Source organism: Talpa europaea (assembly GCF_964194135.1).
Source record: "Talpa europaea genome assembly, chromosome: 7".
NCBI lineage: Eukaryota > Metazoa > Chordata > Mammalia > Eulipotyphla > Talpidae > Talpa > Talpa europaea.
This window is the reverse complement of record NC_140074.1, coordinates 66,611,807-66,632,432: the sequence shown is the minus strand read 5'-3', so window position 1 is coordinate 66,632,432 and position 20,626 is coordinate 66,611,807. Positions and strand designations below refer to the sequence as shown.

At 45.9% G+C, this 20,626-nt stretch overlaps 1 protein-coding gene across 4 annotated transcripts in view; it reads left to right on the top strand.

Annotated features, from left to right (window-relative positions):
* Positions 1-20,626, top strand: part of ASTN2 (astrotactin 2) — a gene marked incomplete at both ends in the record, with an annotated part of 818,546 nt that overhangs the window by 448,557 nt on the left and 349,363 nt on the right. For all 4 annotated transcript variants that reach the window (XM_084237291.1, XM_084237290.1, XM_084237288.1 and 1 more), the window contains one exon: positions 20,034-20,184. In XM_084237291.1, coding sequence (XP_084093417.1) covers positions 20,034-20,184 — 151 coding nt within the window. The remainder of the gene's footprint in view (positions 1-20,033; positions 20,185-20,626) is intronic.

Below are 20,626 nucleotides of genomic sequence, written 5' to 3'. Positions count from 1 at the left end.
GAGAGCACAATTTGCTACCCACTGCTAATGCTCAGTGCAGTCTGTGTTCAGTGCTTCACACACCATGTGACTGACTCCCGGAGCTGTCTCCACTTCCTCTCCCATGAACTTTCTTTCTGAGACCCCAGGAGGCCAAAAAAATAGTCACCTTGTCTAGAACAAGACAGGTAGAGCAGGCCTGTGGGTGGATAATTATCTCATCCCCTGTGCCTGGATCTCTCTGACAGCCTGTCTGTGGCCAGGACTAGGTTCTTTGCTACTTACTGTTGCAGAACTGCCTAGATCCATAGGGCTGGAGACCAGGGAATAAGCCCAAAAGCGAGAAGGCTCCACCTCCCCCATCCTCCCTGAACATTACCCTGTCTTTTGTCATGAAGAACCAATTTTCCTTAATTCCTGCACAAGCCTAAGCTAGCAGTAAATATAGGTAGTGGCTATTAATATATATTTGTTGAATAAATGAATGAATGGATTAGCATGCTGTCAAATGACTAAGTAAACAATCCTATTGAAAATGGAAAATTACAGCCTTATAAAATGGGAGTGTTCATACAGTTTGACCTAGTGATCATATCATACCTTCTTCAATAAAGTCATGCACAAAACTATTCATCACAGCATTATTTATAATGGGTTAGGATCTGATGGTTAGGATCTCACACATCGGCAGCTGGGAAGAACACTTAGATTCAAGATTTTCCTGTACTCCAAGACCTCCCCACTTCCCCTTTTACACCACCCCCAGCACAAGTTCCCCAGCTTGGGCTCTGCATTTGTAAGAAAAAGGGTTTCCTGATGTCTGCCTCCCTGATTGACTGACTGTGAGAGTGAGTTTATCAAACAACTCTATTAACATTGTCTCAGAATACATTCTCTGCTTTTTCACCTTCCCTCGACTTGCTGATGCTCCTCCATGTGTACACTGGGCCTTGATGGAGGGCTTCCTGCTCTTGTCTTCTGCCCTCTGCTGGTCGCTCTTAGAATGCGGAAGACGGGCATCCCTCCTGCCTGAAACTGTCCTTTCAACACCCTTTTCCAAAAAACTTGAAAGTTTGACTCTTCTGTTGGCAAAACTTAGGACATGCTGAACCAAGACTAGGAGCTTTGAACTGAATTCTTCCCTAACTGCTTATAGAAGTGGCTCCACTAATATCATCCCCTTGTTCGGAAACCTCCAGTTGCTGACATTTTTATACAGTCAGCAAGCCGAAGTAGACATCCCATGCAGTGGAACTTCCAAGGCACACCAGCATGGATAGTTTCTGAGTAATTGATTTCCACGTCCTCAGCCTTCACGTCATTCTGCTTAATATTCAGAGTCCCAGGAGTAAACATCTGACTGATCTAATTCTCAGCTCACATGCTCACCTGTAAGCTAACAGTTAATACAAGACAACTTGACTGATAAATCTACAAAGCTGTAGCCAGTGTACACATGTGTATGTTGAGAACAGTGCTACCTACCTTACAGCCTCACCCCCATACCCATTCCCAACCCAGTGAAATGTCACTTCCTTGCAGTATTTTTTTTTCCCTATTCCATCCATGCGTTTGTGTATATATAAATTTTTTCTTTAAAAAACTTGGTATCAGGCCTCCCTGGTGGCACAAGGGGTTAAGCATCACACTATGAAGCTGTCCTCAGCCTCTGCAACAAGAGTTCGATCCCCAGCTGGCCAGAGAGCAACCCACATGGCAAAGCAGACCTTTCCTGTCTTGCCCGCTACTCCCCTCATCAGTGTATTTCAGTCAGTCTACCTGGTCTGTTCCCCACTCTCTCTGGTGAATTCTCTCACCTCCCACATCTCTGGCCTGTACCCCAGCTCTTATATGCATAAATAAATAAATCTTTAAAAAAAAAAACTTGGTATCGTAAGAATCTCCATACTATTAGCTGTATTTGGAAATCATAATTTTTAATTTTCATGTATCTTATTGCATGAATGAACAATAAATGTTCATAACTGCATTATCACTGTTGAATATTTATATCATCTCCACTTTTAACCCCAATATAGAAGATGCTGTAATGACCATATCTGTGCCTACTTCTTTACCTGATTTGTTATTTTTCCTTTAGAATATATTAATATATTTACTAGGTCAAACTATATGACTAGGACTTCAGCAGTTTTGCAATGTTTTGCCAAATTGCTTATCATCAATTTTGGCAATTTATCATAACACAAGTAGAATGAGAAAAATAACATTTCACTATATACCCATCAACACTGAGAATTATAATTTGACAACACTATTTGATTGGTAGAAACTACCTTCTTGTCAAATAGATGCAAATTACAACATAGGCAAGCTTTTGGAGAATAGCTTCAACTTAAGGTTTTCATTTTTCAACTCCACTTTCTTTGACTCTGGTCTTCTCATGCTTTGCTTTTGCCTTACCATGTCAACTGTCTTATAATGACTTCTTTCAGTTCATAATCTCCATTTCCTTCTTCATCCTCTACTGCCTGCACCATCAGTGATTTTTTAACAAAAATATTTATTTTTCAATAAGCGTATACATGTTCACAGCTCAGAATTCCAAACACAGAAGAGAAAGTCTTTCTTGATCCATACACCCAACTCCCACACATCCCTGAATCCCAAATTGGAAGCTACTGCCTCCATTTCCCACCTCCCACAAACCCTTTTATCATGTCATTTTGTTCCTCAAGATTGCAGGCTTTATTAGGGAGAGAGGACACAGATTAATATGTCTGACCATTCATAGCACAGGTATAAATATAGCAAGTACTTAGTATTATATAATGAATAGGTAGAGGTGATAATTGGTGGGTGGGTGGACGGATAGATTAATGGATGGATGAATGGATGGACGGATGGACGGATGGACGGATGGATGGATGGGTGGACAGACAGACAGATAGATGGATACTTATTACATTGCCCCTAAAAAAATGAATCATCATGTCAGATTTTGACTGTCTAACAGCCTCGCAATTATGGATCAACGGGAAATAACCTGGTGATTTTTACCACATAAAAATGCCATTTATTAAATTGTACTGCATATAACTCTGAAAAAAGTAGCACTAGTTTTTATTCAGCCAGTGGATTAGCTAGTGTTTTAATAAATGTCATAATTCATTATCCACTAGTAAATATTTTTCAAAATAGCTGATAGACTGGATACAACCTTTTTTTGGAATATTTCATTTAATATGGTAAAGCAATTCTTTGTAGTCAGGTAGAGGTGCCTCGTGTTCTACATCAGCTGGAGTTTCTTGGAAAATGGCATGTTCTTCTAACCTGTCAATACTTGCATGTTAGCAGCCTCTACAGGTGGTAACTGAGATGCACAGAACAAGGAGATTTACACTGGCTAGACTCTTGCTTTGTGTAGGGCAAGAGAAGAGGTACTTTAGGTGGTTGATCTCATTTTATTCTCATATCTATTCTGAGAGGTTGGCACTATCCTCTCCATTTGAGAAGAAAGGAAATCAAGGTCAGTTCAACCAAGTGACTCTCTCAAGGTCACACACAGCTGGGATTCAAACATAGCTGGGATCCAAACACAGCTGGGATTCCAGTTCTAACTCTTCTCACTGGGAACCCGAATGATTTTCAGTGTTCCACATTGTTCTGTCTCCATATTTTTTTTTAAAGATTTATTTATTTATTTATTTATTTATTCATTCATTTATATAAACACTGGGTACAGTCAGAAGCGCAGGAGGGTAAGAGAATTCACCAGAGTCAGAGAGGGGAGCAGAACAGGTAGACCAACAAAATACACTGCTGAGGGGAGCAGAAGGTGGCAGGAGAGGTCTACGCACCATGTGGGACCCTCTCCCGGCAGCCGGGGATCAAACCGGCACTGCAGAGGCTGCGGGCAGCTTCGCAACCCAGCGCTCAACGGCTGCACCACCGGGAAGGCCCTCTGTCTCCATATTTTTTCAAAGATTTATTTATTTATGCATACAAGAGCTGGGGTGCAGGCCAGAGTTGCAGGGGGGGAGAGGATTCACCAGAGACAGAGTGGGGAGCAGAACAGGAAGAGCCACTGAAATATACTGCTGAGGGGAGTAGTGGGTGAGACAGGAGAGGTCTGCTGCTCCATGTGGCTGAGGATAGCTTCATAGTGTCTAATTAACCCTGTGTGCCATTAAGGAGGCCCACTCTCTCCACATTTTACTCCTTAGTTTTGTCTAACAACATTAGTGGTTTTCTCTTTTCCCCACACCTGTATTATAGGATAGGTTTCCCTACATTATGGGCTAGGATTCTATTCTTAGGTTCCCTTTCCCTCTGCTAGCCTCTGGCCCCCTCTACTCCCTACACATTCTACCGTGGGTGTATCCTTTTCATCCCTCAGCCACACTCAAAGCCTTCTAAAACATCTCACCTCCAGGAAGACCCCCTTCCCATCTCTGTGGGCCATCATGGATACTGTCCAAGAAATCAGCAGGGCTAATTTTAAGTGAGACATTCTTCTTGTCAGGGACTCAGTTTTCTCATCTGTCAAGTAGAAGCATCAAGACCAGAGAAAACTGTGACAGTCCAATAAAATGACGTGTGTGCCATCACTTGGATGAAGCACTGCCCACGTACAAGGGACCCTTAAGAAAGGTGCTGAGCTCGGGGATAGTCCTTTGGCCCTTCTGCACACACACTGGATTATTGCATTTCAGTGTATACTTCCCTCTCTCCTCCCTTGAAAGGGAAGGTCTTAGCAGACAAGGGTCATGTCTGCACACTTCCACTGGCCTCTGACAGTACCTGGAAAAAAGTGGCTACTCCCCAAATGTGGCCTGAATGTGGAATCAGCTGGAGATAGAGGTGGCCAGCCCAGTGGTGGGGAGGAGGCCTCTGCCCACTGGACTCCTCCTTACAAATCTCCCAGCCTCTGGTTCTGACTGAGGCAGAAGCAGTGGGCCGCCAGCCTGAGGATTAGGATACTTTCCCCAGGATATCCAGAAATACAGGGCAGCTGGGCACAGGAACCTCAAAACCCTCCTCACTCAGCAAGTCAAGTGATTTCTGAGGTAGTTCACATTGAAAGCAAGCTGAGGGAGCATGAAATCCAGCCCTCTCTTCCCAGATGGGTAAACTGAGGCCAGAGAAGAGTAGGGATGGCCCATTTACTCACAGTGAGTTGGGGGCAGAACCAATTTGAAATCCATGCTCCCAGCTCTCAGTCCAGTGCTTTCCCCTCATTCCCAGTTCAGTCACATTGCTCAGGAAGTGTTTAGGTATTACAGAGCATTGTGTGTTCTTTGGGTGTCCCTGAAGGTGTCTAGTTCTGTGGGAGTCTAGTTCTGAAGAAGGAAGTGTCCACTCACTCCCTTCCAGGAACTTGGAAGAATTTCTCCCTGGGCCCGAGTCTGCCACATGGAACTGGCCTAGACAGCACAGGGCTTTGTCCATCTATAGTCAGGAAGTTATTGAGGCTCAAGAAATGGAGGAAGGAGGCCACTTGAAGGGCACACATAGAGAGAGACATTCCAGGCTGGTGACTGCTCCCATGAATATCAAGTTTGGAGAACATCACAGTCCTTCCAGGGTTCTTTTAGTTGCAATGATTAACATCTGCATTGAGGTATAATTGAAATGTTAAAAACTGCTCGATATTTAATGTATATAATTTGATGTTTGGACATATACATATAACTCTGAAATCATTTCCAGTCCAAGACTCCTCCCACAATTTCCTCCTGGCCCTTCAGTTTTTTGGTTTGGTGATTGGTTTGTGGCAATAACACTTACCAAGACATCTATCCCCCAAATACATTATTAAATGCATTAGTCCTTTTGTTAACAACAGATGCTATTATATAGGCCATCTCTAAGTCTCACTCATCTTGCATTAGTAGCTACTCATTGGATATCCTCTATCTAGCTACCAACTCTCCATTTCAAGGGCTCTTCATGGGCTGAGATTGATTTTCCTTCTATCTTCTCATCTCCCTCAAAACAGTGGTCTTATAATTCCCAAAGAAAGAAGCATCAAAGGTATGCAGTCTCAACTCTTGAAAGCCCAGATACAAAGATCAGTTTACCAGGGAAGTGAACGAGTGACATTCATTCTTCCATTAATTCCTCAATGAGTTTTCATGTAGTTTGTTTATCTACCTGACTATTCATTTAAATACCCAACTGACATGTACCACCCCTGTCTTGCTGGGTCCTTGGGAGTGCACAGGTCCCTGCCTTCACAAATTCTGGAGGGGAAAATAAAAACCTGGTCACCCTTCTTCCATTCCTCTCTCCCCAAGTCCTCCTTTTGTTCCTCCTCCTTTCTCCTGGCAGCCCCTGTGCTGCCTGTCAGGTTGCTCATGGAGCATTTGGGCTGGAAACACTTAAGAAAGGGGTTGCGGGGCCTCCTTCGTGGTGCAGGGGTTAAGTCTCAGCACTATGAAACTATCGGAAGCCACTGCAGCATGAGTGTGATCTTCGGCAGCCAGGGAGCTGACCCACTTGGCGCAGCAGACCTCTCCTGCCGCACCCGCTGCTCCCATCAGCAGTGTATTTCAGTCAATCTGTCTGTTCTGTTCCCCACTTTGTCTCTGGTGAATCCTCTCACCCCCATACCTCTGGCTTACACCCCAGCACTTGTATGTATAAATAAATCTTTAAAAAAAAATGGGTTTAGTCAGTGGTGTGAAGGTCTGGGAGTTTAACATGTCTCTAGCTTTTGACACCAAAAAGCAAAGGCAACAAAAACAAAAATAAGCAAGTGGGACTATACTGAATTTAAAGGCTTCTGTTCAGCAGAGAAATCCATACATACAATAAAAAGACACTGTAGAATGGGAGAAGATATTTGCAAATCATACATCTGATAAGAGGTAAATACCCAAACCATATAAAGAACTTGTATAATGCAATAGAAAAAAAAATGCAATTTAAAAAATGGGCAGAGGAACTGACATTTTTCCAAAGAAGACATACAGTCCCCTGAAGAGGTCCTTGACATCACTAATCATCAGGGAGGCACAAAGCAAAACCACCTTGAGATATCACAAAGCAAAACCACCTCGAGATATCACTCAGCGATGAGAATGGCTAACCCCAAAAAGGCAAGAAATGACACGTGTAGGCGAGGATGTGGAGAAGAGGGAGTCGTGTGCGCTGTTAGGGGAATGTAAATTGGTGTCATCCCTACGGGGAAATGTATGGCGGCTCTTCAAAAACTTAAAAATTGAATCACATGCAAGCCAGCAATTCTATTTCTGGGCATTTACTGAAGGAAATAATAGCTATTTCAAGAAAAATACCTGCAGCCCCTGTCTTCACCACAGCATTATCTATAGTAGCCAGGACACCCGAGCCATCTGAGAGTCCATCGAGATGAAGGGATCAGGATGGAGATGGATTAATCCACACGTGATGGAGATACATGTGTGTATCTTCCATGTATTCCTCAGTCATAGGAAATGAGGGAAACTGTGCCTGACTGAAACCCGAAGTCATTAGGCTGAGATAAGTCAGATAGAAAACCAAATACTCTCTTGTCTTACTTTAATGTGGAGTCTGGAAAATAAAAGCCAGGACTCATAGATATAGAAAACAGATTGGTGGTTGCCAGAGGTGGTTGGGAGGTTGCTGAAATGGGTAAAGGTGGGTATAAGGTGCAAACCTCCAACTGTAAGGTAGTAACAGTTGGGTAGGAAATGCATAGTTTGGTGATTATAATTTAAGGGGGGGGAAATATATCCAGCTTAGATAAGCAGAGCTATTTTTGGTTTTTGTTTTGTTTTGTGTTTTTTTTTTTTGTTGTTGTTGTTGTTGTTTTGCATAGAGGAACTGGGGTACAGGCCAGAGGTGCAGGGGGTGAGAGGATTCACCAGAGACAGAGTGCAGAGCAGAGCAGGCAAATCTACTGAAACACACTGCTGAGGGGAGCAGCGGGTAAGACAGGAGAGGTCTGCTGTGCCATGTGTGGGTAGCTTCCTGGCCAGGGGTTGAACTCAGGCCTTAGCATAATAGCACTGAGACTTAATCCCTAGGCCACCAGGCAGGCTCTGGAGCTGTATTTGGATCCTGATAGGCAAGGGACCCGAATCAAATCTCTGTACCTTGTGAGCCTCAGTTTTTGCATCTGTATAGAAGGCTGCAGGTGCCTCTCTTGCAGGGCTGTGAGTGCTGCCTGAGATGGCACAGGTGGAGAGCTCTGTGTCTCGACTGTTGTTCTATTATTAGTAACCTCTTGGTGAGGCCATGGGGAGTGTGATTAATTTAGTTCAGATAAATGAAAGAACAAATATGTTCTCAAACACAATAGGGATTTGTCAGCAGGGTGAGTCTGACTCGTGCTGGCTAAGGAGAACTGATGGGTTTGGAAAAAAAAAAAAAAGTTGCTGCCCATCTCCATTCCTCTGAACACTTTTTAGAAACTCTCCCCTGGCTCAGCAACAGCAGCAAGTCTTATGATCTAGGCATTGCTACAAGCTGCTGGCCTGTCCTTTATAGGGGGAGCATGGCTGGCTCACCCCACCCCTGTGTGGGACTCCAGAACACTGTGCTGGCTGAGACAGAAGCAGTGGCCTGAGCATGTGGGGTGACATGAGCAGGAGAGGAGCTCCCAGACCTCAACCCAGCCTGTCTGCAGGGTGACAGAGGCCTGGAGGGCTGGCTGGAGTCACTGTCATCACCACTCCCTGTGTTCATACCTTCCAGCTGGAGGATGCAACGGGTGGGGTCAGAGGAGGAGGGCGTGCAATCAAGGCAAGGAAAAGGGGCTGGGAGGAAGCAGAATGGGTGTGATCACCAAAGTTCTGCTCCTAGAGCTTTTGGTCCCTGATTGGGACTTTGGAGGGCATCTTCTAGAAGGGCATCCATCCAATGCCACGCTGGTGGTAGACATGGACTTCAGAGCACAGATGGATTCGCTGTTGATTCTGATATGGCTCCTCTTTTAGGAAATGGTGGGGTTGTATGTGACTTCACCACAATTAACCATGGTATTCTCACTTGGAAGATGGGGTAATAAGATAGGCGAAGGGGACTGAACTAGAAAATGATGGATAAACCACCACAACCTTTATAATGGACTCCCTGCCCCTTTTCCACCTCCTGCCCTGTTCTTCTCTCCCACTTTGCTGCTCTATAGCAACACATCCCGTGCCTGTGTTTGCACTAGCCTCTTGCATCTGTCCTGCCTCTCACCTCCTCCATTCCTCTTCCTTCCTTTTCCTTCCCCACCATCCTCTTCTTCCTTCAAGAGCCAATGTATTGTGCCTCCTCCAGGAAGCTTTCCTGGACCAGCCCAGGAAGTAACCAGGCTTCCTCTCTGGGATCTCATGTGTTTTATGCTGGGAGGGTTCACAGCTTCATATTATAAATATTTACTTATTGTCTCTCACCCCAGTCTATGCTCTTCTTGAGGGCAGGGGCTTAGGACAACTGTGAATGGGAGTGTCCGACAGCAGGAGTGGTACCCTAAAGTGCTAAGGAATGTGGAAATGCAGCCTCAGTACTTTAAGTATGGGGAGCTGCAATAAACTCGTCTCGTCCTAGAAGGAGCAGAAGTGGGACAGAGAACCAACAATTGCATCTTTGCATACGGCGCATGGCCTCATTTATTTCACCCCATTCCCAGCCAACCCACCAAGGGACATCCCAATGATGCATTTACAAATGAAGAAACTGAGGATCAGAGAGGGAGGCCATGTATGCAAGGACATAGACTTAAGAGCTTTGAAATATTTTTTTTTCCCTAAAGCCAAAATCTGTTTTTTCCTTACGCCACATTTCCCAGAAAGAAATGATTTGTGTGCTCTCACAGCACAGCTTTTATTTCCTGTCTTTTCTTCTCTAGACCCAAGCTTTGGTTCTATCTGCAGACTGACACATATTCAGGGAGAAACTTTCTCAATCAAAGTGTCAATCTAGGGAGAGGCTGCAGCCTAGGGCCGGTGCTGGAGGGCCATGAAATTTCATGGGGAAATAATGCATTTTTACTTTTGCCAACCTCTCACTGAAATTTAGCATTTCCTTCTATACCCATGACTTTGTCACCGAGAGAAATCATATGTAGTCGAATATCATATTTCATCAGCCACAGATGTCTTCAAATAGAGTTTTTGCTTATCACAACTTCCAATTTATGGTTGCTATTATATCTGTTCATAGATCTTTTCATTTAATGTGTCAATAAAGAAGCACATATATTATTATAGTACAATCGACTAACAATGCTTTGATAAATGGTTTATGTTCTAATGTTTTTTGCATTTGATTTAAGGCATTAAAATCCATTATTTTAAGACGCACCCCAGATGCTCCTCCAATGGTTAACTTCTTCCTGGGCACCAAGTTAAGAAGTCTTGTTCTTTAGGCTTGAATGATGTTCAGAGCAGATTTGAAACACTGTTGTGTAACAGTAACCACAGCTGTAAATGTCCAGTGTGGCCATCTCTGCAGAGTGCTTGATGCTTAGTAGAGAACTTGATGGAAGTTTGCATTCATTCATTCATTCATTCATTCAATACAAATCTGATGTCTGTACATTGATCCAGCACAGGACTGCAGGGAACATGACAGCCTTGCCTCTTCTCATGTAATCCTCATGGCAACCTAAGACTGAGGTGGTTTATCCATGGCTGTGGCTGTCCAGACTCAGCCCTTGAGTAAGTTGTTACAGTTTCCTCAGTGATAAGCATCAGGGCCTGGGTTTGAGGCAGGGCTTCTTCATGGCAACACAGTTGCATTTATTCCCCATGTGCCTAGTGATTGTATCAGTCCAATGATTTATTCAGGTGAAAATAATGTAGATAAAAGAGAATCATTCTCCCTGCTGTCTCTTTCTGTCTCTCTCTTTCCCTGTCTCCTTTCTTCCCTCCCTACCCCCCCACCCCACCCCATTGTTACCTTGGAGAGACACGTATCATTAGAAATCCTAGAGGCGAGGACCCTGAGACATCACCCATCACTGTCCAGATGCACCAGGGCCCCTTACCTCCTTTGGACAGCAGGGCATACTCCATCTGGGCTTTCTAAGCAAAGGCTCCTGAGAAACCAGCCCCCTACCTTGGAGCCCATCCTCCTGAGCCTCTCTGAGATGAGAGCTGGAGGGGCTCTGGACTCCCTGGGAACATTTCATGAGTAAATCATCCTCAAGCCTCAGTGTTTGCCACTGATTTTTTTTTTTGTTTCCATTTTAATGTAATGGGATTTACAAGGGGCAGGAGATAGAGTGGGGAGGGAAAGAAGAGACTTTCTCTGACTGAGTCGTCAGAGCAAGGGACTTTGGCCAGAGAAACGATGGCTTCAGGAATGAAAGGGACCCCACAGGTCACCATGCATGCATGTGGGGATGGGGTGGGTGCAGTATCCCCACACTCCTGGGGAGGCCCAGGTGTCACAGGCTTCACCAGTTCACTGGCTGGTTTGGCTTCAGGACCTGACACTCTGCAGGGTAATCTGCTTTCCCCAAGTACTGCTCCTACCCCACCCTCTCAATTAGATTAACCCCATTGCCATGTGCTCTCATAGTACCCTGTGCTTTGAAACCATCTATCACACTTTAATGACAGGTGCTGATGTACATACTGAGAGTGACAGACATAGGTATAGATGTAGACATGTAGACATTAGAGACATGGAAGTAAATGGAGTTATAGGCATAGATATGTACATATAGGTAGTGACTGTCATAGATACAGGAAGAGACACAGATCCCAGGACTTGTCGAATCTCTGTTAAATTAACTAGACTAGAATATCCAGAAGAACAAAAACCCTTGTTTGTTTTATTCTTTTCTTTCTACTTAACCTCCAGCCCCCATGGAGAATGAGGGGTAAATATTTGCAAAATGAACAAATGCGTTTCCAAAACACAGCAGCCCCTGATTGAGGGCCCTGTTTGGGCCTGATAACAAGGAGGGGCTGTTCATCTTTCATCTCATTGAGTCCCGACCATGACCCCGCGAGTTGAATTTGACTGTTGCCATTTCACAGATGGGCAGCGGACACTCACAATCATTTTCCCCTTGTCCCCAAGACCGCACAGCTGATGGGCCTCGTTTGGGCCTCCTCCCCTTTCTCCACCAACTGTGTTTATTCAGTGAGCAGCTGCAGCACAGCCAGTGTGCTGGAGGATGTGTGAGGAGGATCTCATCACACAGGAAGCTTCCAAGCTACTCAAAGACACAGCCACTCGCAGGAATCCACGAGGCCACTCTGCACAGTGGTCTATGTTCTTGACCTAAATTAGTACAAACCATAATTGCTAGAGGAAGGGGAAAGCTGAGTGTCAGCTGGAGCTGCAGTCCCAGAATCTCCGGGGGGGAGAGGGGCGGGGAAGTAAAGGGGGGAGACAGGACACTGTCAAGGACTGGAAACAGACACTCAGAAGCAGAGCCTGGCTGTCACTGTGACTCACTGTATGACCAGAGCCAGCCCCCACCTCTGCGAGTTCCAGACCCTCCGTGCAAGTGTGTACAGTTCTTTTTCCATCAGAAGAGGGGTAAGACCAGCACCATCTCATAGGGCTTGGGCAAGAATTAGATGAGCTAATCCACATTTAAGTCCGAGTTCCCAGCACACTGGCAGCATTGCCCTTGTGGCCATTCCCAGGACAGCTTGGGGCGATTTCCACAGCAAAGTCATGCTCTGCAGCTGTTCAGAAGATGCTCATCTCTCCCCAGTTTGCATTCCCGCGGTGACCAGAGATGGCAGGGGCTTAGGAGAGCGCATCCCCATTGCTGTATAGCTTTGACTTTAGGAAAGCCCAAATCTGCCTCCCTGTGGTTGTGCCAGCTCACCCTGCCCGGAGGACACTGGCTAACTAATCTCTACAGTGGCCATGTGCCGCCCACTGCCCTAACACTGTCCCTCTGTTATCTTCTGTTGCTCTAAAAACAGCCTGGTCATTCAAATGGAGCCTCATTTTAAAATGGGTGCGGGGAATCATTTCCATCCTTGGGTTTTTATGAGGATTAAGTAGACTGACATCTGTAATGTGTGTGATATTTCATGGCATATGAAGAATCACACTGAGCATGAATTATTATTGTTATTGTTGTTGATGTTCTTGCCATAAAGACTTTTATACAATACCAGTCTAGCTGTTAGTCTCAACAAAAGCAGATTCTGCTGTTAGAAACCTGTAGTGGCCACTGATCTCTGCCAAGGTGAAGGGCACAAAACCCAATGTGCCCTGGCTCTGCCTCTTCTGCCCCATCCTTTCCACTCGACACCTCAACACTCCAGCTTCCTTGTCCCACTTGAAATTCCCCAGTCAAAGTCTTCCCTTTCCTACCTTCAGACCCTAATCTGTTGTGTCCCTCTGGGGTACCCTCCTCTCACACCACCCTCCCTTGGGCTAATACCTGCTCCTCCCCTCTATCTCAGGTCAGTATGACCTCTTCCAAAAGCCCTCACTTCCAAGGTATGAGTTGTGGGCCTTCTCTGGTGCTGTGGCCCATGCTCTGGTGCTCCTTACCTTGATCTTCTGTCTTCCTAACACTTGCTCTGTCACATCTATTCCTGTGGTCCCCAGGAGCCGCCCAGAGCCAGAATTTTAATTTAACTGGATGAGATGGGGTTCAGGTCCTCCTCCCCTTCTGCTCTGAGTCCCCCATGTTCCCCAGACACTGGGCTTGTGGCCTCATGAGCTCCCGGGGAGCACTAATTATTGAGCACTTCCTTGCTCCAACTCAGCCTGCTAGCAGTAGGGGTGTTAACATCCCTATTTTCAGCTAAGAAAATGGAGGATCCCACTTTAAAGGGTCTTGCCCAAAGTGTCATGGCTGTCTGACTCCAAACCAACCCCATGCCCACTCGTCAACCTGCTGCTCAGGATGCTGGGGCCCAGGAGGCTCCATGTAGCCCCAGGTGGGGTAGGCACAGAAGGCAGCTCTGTTCTCAGCAAACGTCTGTCCTGGGTTCATCCCTTCTTGGGAGCTCAGCAACGGGCCTGTCCGCTGTTACCAGAGGGTGATTAGTCTGTGCCAGCACGGTGCTTGTCGCTGTCTGGGCCCTGAGTCATCCATTCACGCCTCACTCTGAGTGACACAGACCTTTCCTGGTGTTTATTAACAGCGGGCCATGTCAGCATCTGCTTCCAGCGCCCTGCCTAATGCTCACCCTGCATGGGGCTCACTCATGCAGCCCAGGGGAGCCCAGGCTGTGAATTTACACTGGTGGCTGGCAGCGGCAGCTCTCCCAGCTGGGCGGGCCCCAGCCACTCAGTTTTGACATGTGTATTATCAGAAAAATAAGCATGAGGATTTCAAAGCTGGAGAGGGCCTAGAGAGCATTTCAGACAACCTCTGGACTTAACAGGTACAGAAACAGAGGTGCAGAGAGGCAGAGTTGAGCTCAGTACCTGGTATGCAGTAGGTGCTCGAATAGTTGCTCAGTGAATATACGATGAATTGATGCACTTTGGGTTTTAGAGTTTGGGAAATAGGTTTCTGTGCAGCATGCATTGCTTTCACACTGTAATCCCACAGGGCTGGCACCCAGAAGGTTGCTGTTCCCCTTTTACAGCCAAGAAGACTGAGATTCAGAAGACACTTCATTAGGAGAGGGAATGTGAGTTCTGGAATTGAACATGCCTGGGTTCACATCCTAATTCTCATCCTAGTGTGGAGGTTTTCCCATATCCATCAGGAAGGAGCCATCCAGCCTGCTGTCACTTTTTTATGAATATGTTTTTCAAGTAACAGAGCCATGCTCAGTGCTCATTCTTTGCATTTTGCACGTTGTCATTGCACGTGGCCTGTGGCTGCCTGTGTGTTGTCCAAGCAGGGTTATGTAGCTGGGACAGAGACCCTATCATTTGCAAGTATGTTTATGACTATGATTTTCAAAGACATTTACAGTGGATCCATGTGTAGAAAAGTTGGCTGCCCCCCATTCTGCAGAGTCATTGAGAGAAAATATGTGAAAAGGCCTGAAGTTTTTACATCTGCAAAGATGTAAGGTACTTGAAGTTGGTCTTTTCTCCTCTCAAAGGATAGCACAGATCGTGTGGAGAGGGGCTTCATCATGCAGCTTTTTCTAAGACTTTCCAAGCTTTGTAAATATCATGCTAAGATGCAGAGGCTAGAACTGCAAGGACTGTTGAGGTGTTGGAAGCCCTGGAGAAAGAACTAAGGATTTGGTGTTCAAGTCCCATCTCTGTCCTACTGCGTGAACTTGAGGGCTTTCCCCTGCACTGTTTGTAGTGGGTGAAGTAGTGTCTCCCCAAAATTAATGTCAACTCAGAACATTGAAATGTGATCTGGTTTGGAAATAGGGTCCTTGGGGATATGATTAAGATAAGGGCATGGTGGGCTAGGGTGGGCACTAAATCCAACAGGTTGTCCCATGTAAAAGGAGGAAAGGACACAAGACCCAAGGAAGAAGACCAGGTCATGGTGGAGGCAGAGATCAGAGTGATGCAGCTATAAGCCAAGGAATGCCAAGGGTTGCCATGAGCTGTGGGCAGCTATGAAGGGGCAAGGAAGCCCTCTCCCCTGAGCCTGCAGAGGGAGGGTAGTCCTGCCAATGCCTTGATTTTGGACTCTCAACCTCCAGAACTGTGAGAGGAGACATTGTTTGAGCCACCGTTGTTTTGAGTCACCCTGTTTGTGGTCTTTGGCACCTCTAAAAAATGAATATGATTGAGGCTAATGTGGCATGTGCAAAGGCCAGGAGGCAGCGCTGGGAAGTATATAAATGCTGCACAGGTTCTGCCTTTCTGGCTCTTCCTCCTCTAAGATACAGAGAAATCATATGGGATTTCTATCTGCTTCCATCATGAGACTTCTGACTTGCTCAAAGGCGCAGAGCAAATTGGGCAAGTTTGCATGTGGCCTGGAGAAAGCGCAGGACCTGATGTCAGCAGACCTGCACACACACCCTGGCCTCCAGGACAGTAATGTATCACCCGGAGAACCAGTTCATCCAGCTGCACAATGGGAGTGAAAGTGCATGCCTTTTGGGACCATTGTGAAACCAAAAGAGACAGCAGGTGCCCTGGAAATCACAGATGATGAAGATGATGGTGATGATAATGGGGATCTCTGGCCAAATGGACACTTTCCCAGACCTCCTGAGTCCCCGGACAGTGCCTGTGGTTGCAGCCCACCTCCACCTCCAGTGCCGCTCCCCAGTCCCTGCTCTTGGGAGAGCTCTAAACTCCAGCCCCAGACTCTGCATCTGGGGTGAGGGATGGACTCCCTGGTTTAAGAAAACACTGCCTGCCTTCAGAGCCTCTCCCATTGTGCTCAGATTCTTCATTTTCCCAGCCTGACACAATCACTTCTCTAGACTCGGTAACAACCTCTGTGTCAGGTCTTTGTGTTTTAAATAATGTTCCCCTCATGTAACTGATGTTTATGCAGAATCAATCCTTTTAAAGGCTAACAGCCTTCCTATTTGTATAACCTGTGCTGTCTCCTGGTTCCACTGGAAGGTGACGTTTTTTGTTTGTTTTTCTCTTCTCTTTGTTTCTCACTGCTGTTCTGACTCTGCTCTCTGTGTCTGTGTGTGTCATTCTCCACTCGTGCAATGTCTTTCTCCCGCTTCCATTCTCTGTCTTCACCTCACTCTCCAACCCTTCTCCCTCCCTCCCTTCTTTTCCTTCCTCTCTCCCATTCAAGTGCAGCTTGTTCTGTGTTGTTTTTGTTTCTTGTTGAATACCTATATTTTTTACTCCTGTCCTCCCTGTCTTTCCCCCTTTCTCTTTTCACGTACTTTCTCTGGTGCCAGCTGCCTCTTCAGTCTCTATATCACATTCCTCTGAGTATTTATTTCTGGTTTTTGCCTCTGTTGGTCCATCCATCCCCATTCACCCATCCACATCCACCCATCCACCCAACCATCCATCCACCCAACCATCCATCCACCCATCCATCCATCCATCCATCCATCCATCCATCCATCCATCCATCCAACCATCCATCCATCTACCCATCCTTCTTTCCCTCCCTCCCTCCATCCCTCCCTCCACTGCAATCTACCTACCTACCTACCAGCCATCCATCTATCTAATCTACTATCTCATCTATCATCCAGCTATTCATCTATCGTGTGTGTGTGTGTGTGTGTGTGTGTGTGTGTGTGTGTGTCTATCAGTCTATCTTCTGGATAACTTTGTTCCTGCCTCTCAGATTCTTTTCTCTTTTTCTAGCAATTTCTCTACATGCTTATCTCTCTCTTTTTTTTTTTTTTGCTCTCACACTTTCTTAAATATTCTCTCCCTCTGTCTTTATCTCCTTCACTCACTTTCTATTTCTTCCTCTTCCCAAAAGGATATTAATATTTTAGCACCCTCAATGCTTCCCCAGGATCTTCAACTCTTTCTATGATTCAAAAGTGGCAATTTTCCCAAGAGTTTCCATTTTGGACCTGTTAATTTTCTCTCCCCACCTACCTGTCATCCTGACCTCACTTTGTACGAAGTTAGAAAGTGAAGCGAAAGCACCTTGTACCTTCTCATTTGTCCTATACTCCAGCCCTGAGTTTGGAGGGTATAGAATGGGAACTCGGAGTTGGGGGTTGACAGAGCAGTTTCTCACTGGAAATACTCTTAGTAAAGCCACTGATTGGTGGAGGCTACATCCCTGCCTTCTGGTGTGTTCTTTCTTTTGAAAAAAGTTGCTTAGCATATATTCTTACCAGACTGTTCTGGGAACCAAAGAGGGATGAGTAAATCTTGAGCCCTTCACTCAAAAAATGTATAGTTTCTCCAGGAAACCATAGAAATAATTAATTCCATTAAGATAATAGATTCAAAGAAAAGACTGCAAGGGAAAATGAATCAATTATGATTAGGGAAAGAAGAGAAGGTTTCACATGGAGGTGGGGACAGCCGATGTCACTGCTGCATCCCTAGCACTTGCAGAAGACACCAAAAAGCATGTGCAGTATAGGAATGAGTGAAATTAAAATTCATCAATTTGAATAGTTTTCTTTTTTATTATTTATTTTTACACCATTGTTCATTTTTATACAATGCATGCTTTATTATCTTGGCTATAGTCCCCACGGAACTCCCACCACCAATTCCCCCATGCACCATTACCATAGTCCCTTGTGCTCTTCCCACCCCCATTTTGATCCAACTACCTCCTGCCCACCTGCAGAATGTCTCTCTGGATTATACTTTTTTTTAAAATATTTATTTATTTATTTATACAAGCACTGGGTATAGTCAGAAGCGCGGGAGGGTGAGAGAATTCACCAGAGCCAGAGCCGGGAGCACAGCAGGCAGAAGGACCGAAGTACACTGCTGAGGGGAGCAGCGGGCGGCAGGAGAGGTCTGTGCGCCATGCGGGACCCTCCGCTGGTGGCCGGGGAGCAGCCGGGGATCGAACCGGCGCCGCAGAGGCTGCAGGCAGTTTCGCAAAACAGCGCTCAACTGCTGTGCCACCGGCGAGGCCCTCTGGTTTATACTTTTAAAGGATGATTAGCATTTGGTCAAGAAGAAAAGTTAAAGATAAGCATCCCAGACAGAAATAAGATCATGAGTAAGGACTCAGTGGGAAAGGTACATACTGCACTCAGATCCTCTCCTTTGGGCTGACCCTCCTATCCCCCAGATGGTGGCAGGTGGCCCATAGCTGCTACTGCTGGGCATCACCTTCTGCCACAGGGAACTCTCTCACCCTAATGCACCCCTTTCTGCTGATCCAGAAGCTGGATCCTTGACCTTCACTTGGGTCATCATAGCTCCAGAGTTCCCTTCAGGATCAGCAGAGGCTTCTGAGCCACATGGCACTGAATACACTGCAGGCCACCCCCTCCCTAGTCCATTCCTCTTGCTTGCTTCCTGCAGGTATACCCCAAGAGGCCTCCTCATCTCCCTGTATGCAACTCTCCATTTCAGAGTCTGATTTAAGGGGCCCCAACTCAAGATTGTGTGTTCAGGATATGAGAAGAGACTTGTGGCTGCCAGACAGAGCACATGAGCAACACAGGTAGGCAGGGGCCAGACTAGGAAGAGCCTTGACTGTCAAGAAAGCAGATTTAGATTCTCTTCTCTAAGAATGGAGAGTATTGATCCATGGGGTGTCTAACTAGAGCTGGGGTTTACCACATTCACTGGAAGTCAGTATGAAGTGTGGGACAGAAGGGAGTGATACTAGAGACAGGAAATAACAAGATAGGCAAGACAGGCATCCTGTCTTGCTCAGGTCTGTATTCCATGGGACATGTCAGGGGTGAATAGTGCACCTCTTCTCTTTGTGTGGTGTGGTGCCCCTTCACCATCTCTGCACTGTATGCCTCACAGATACTTCAGTAATAAGACTCCTTATTTGGGTCCTTTTCTCAGAAAACAACATCCAGAAACTTCCATGTCTATTTCTCATTTTAGAGAATTTTGGGAGATCCCCAGAATAGAGCATCTAGCCCAGATTTATGTCTTAGGAAACTCATTTGGAGGGAATTGTGCAGCTGATTAGAATTCATGACCTTTCCAGTCTTGGTGTGACTTGCCTGCAATAGTCTGAAACAGCTGAAGGGTACCCACTCAGCGGTTCCATGTTTGTGACGTGGCTTTGATCTTTATGGGCGGTGTGATTTGGGGTGAGTCCTGCATATACTTCTCATGGTTTTAATTTATATCCATAAAGTTAGGATAACAGGCAGGTGCCTGTTTTGCAGGGTTGCTATAGGACCTCTGGAATCTGCAGAAACAGGCGGTGTAAGTCAAGAGTTGTGAAGTGGGGAGAACTTTCTCTTTGGACTCTGATGGAGCTTGGGACAAACTTCTCTTCTGCCACATTAAAGGCTAGGGGGCCTTCAGCAAGACACTTCACCTTTCTGGGCCACAGTTCTCTTTTTGGTAAATGAAAATCTCATACCTGCCTTCCCAAATGAAGCAGATTAATGAAATAGAGAGCACAAGATTCCAAGTGCGTTTCACTTCATCCTAAGTAGACTGAAACATGACATCCTATGATGGCTTTGGTGTTTTTCTTTTCTTCTTAATTTTGAAGGTATTTATTTGTTTCCTTTCCTTGATTATGCCTACAATAAATGACATTCTCAAATACAATGTATGTGCATTGAAATTGTTAAATGCAGCAGTCCAGATATCCCTGGAGTTTAACCATTCCCTCTCTCCCCAAGGGAAGAAGCGATGCTGTCTACATACTTTGAAACCATCAACGACCTGCTATCCTCCTTTGGGCCAGTCCGTGACTGTTCTCGCAACAATGGGGGTTGTACTCGAAACTTCAAGTGTGTGTCTGACCGCCAGGTGGACTCCTCAGGATGTGTGGTAAGTGACCACTGACCCATGAGCATGGCTTCTTGCTGGAAGTGCCCCCATGGAGAGGGCACTTGTAGTATGTGTCTGTGGCCTTTGGCACCCCAGGCTACCTTAGTTGGTTTCCTCCTCCTTGAAGTGGAATAGTTAAACCTACCTCATGGGATGGTCCGAAGAATGACATGAGATATTACAACTTTAGTGCACAATATAACCAGGTCCTTGAGCGCTCCTGGCCACAGGGAGATTATAGTCCCTTGGGGAATGGCAGGGGTGGGGGCATGTCTTACTTCTGGGAACACCATGGAGGGATGTCAGTGAGAAGTCTGGAAGAGAAAGTTTCTGCTGAGACCTAAGACTTATAGAAGGTGTCATGGGGAAGTTGGTTTTGGAATCATCTGCAAAAGAATGGTCAACTTGCATTGAGGAGAACTTAGGGGTGGCTTGGGCATGA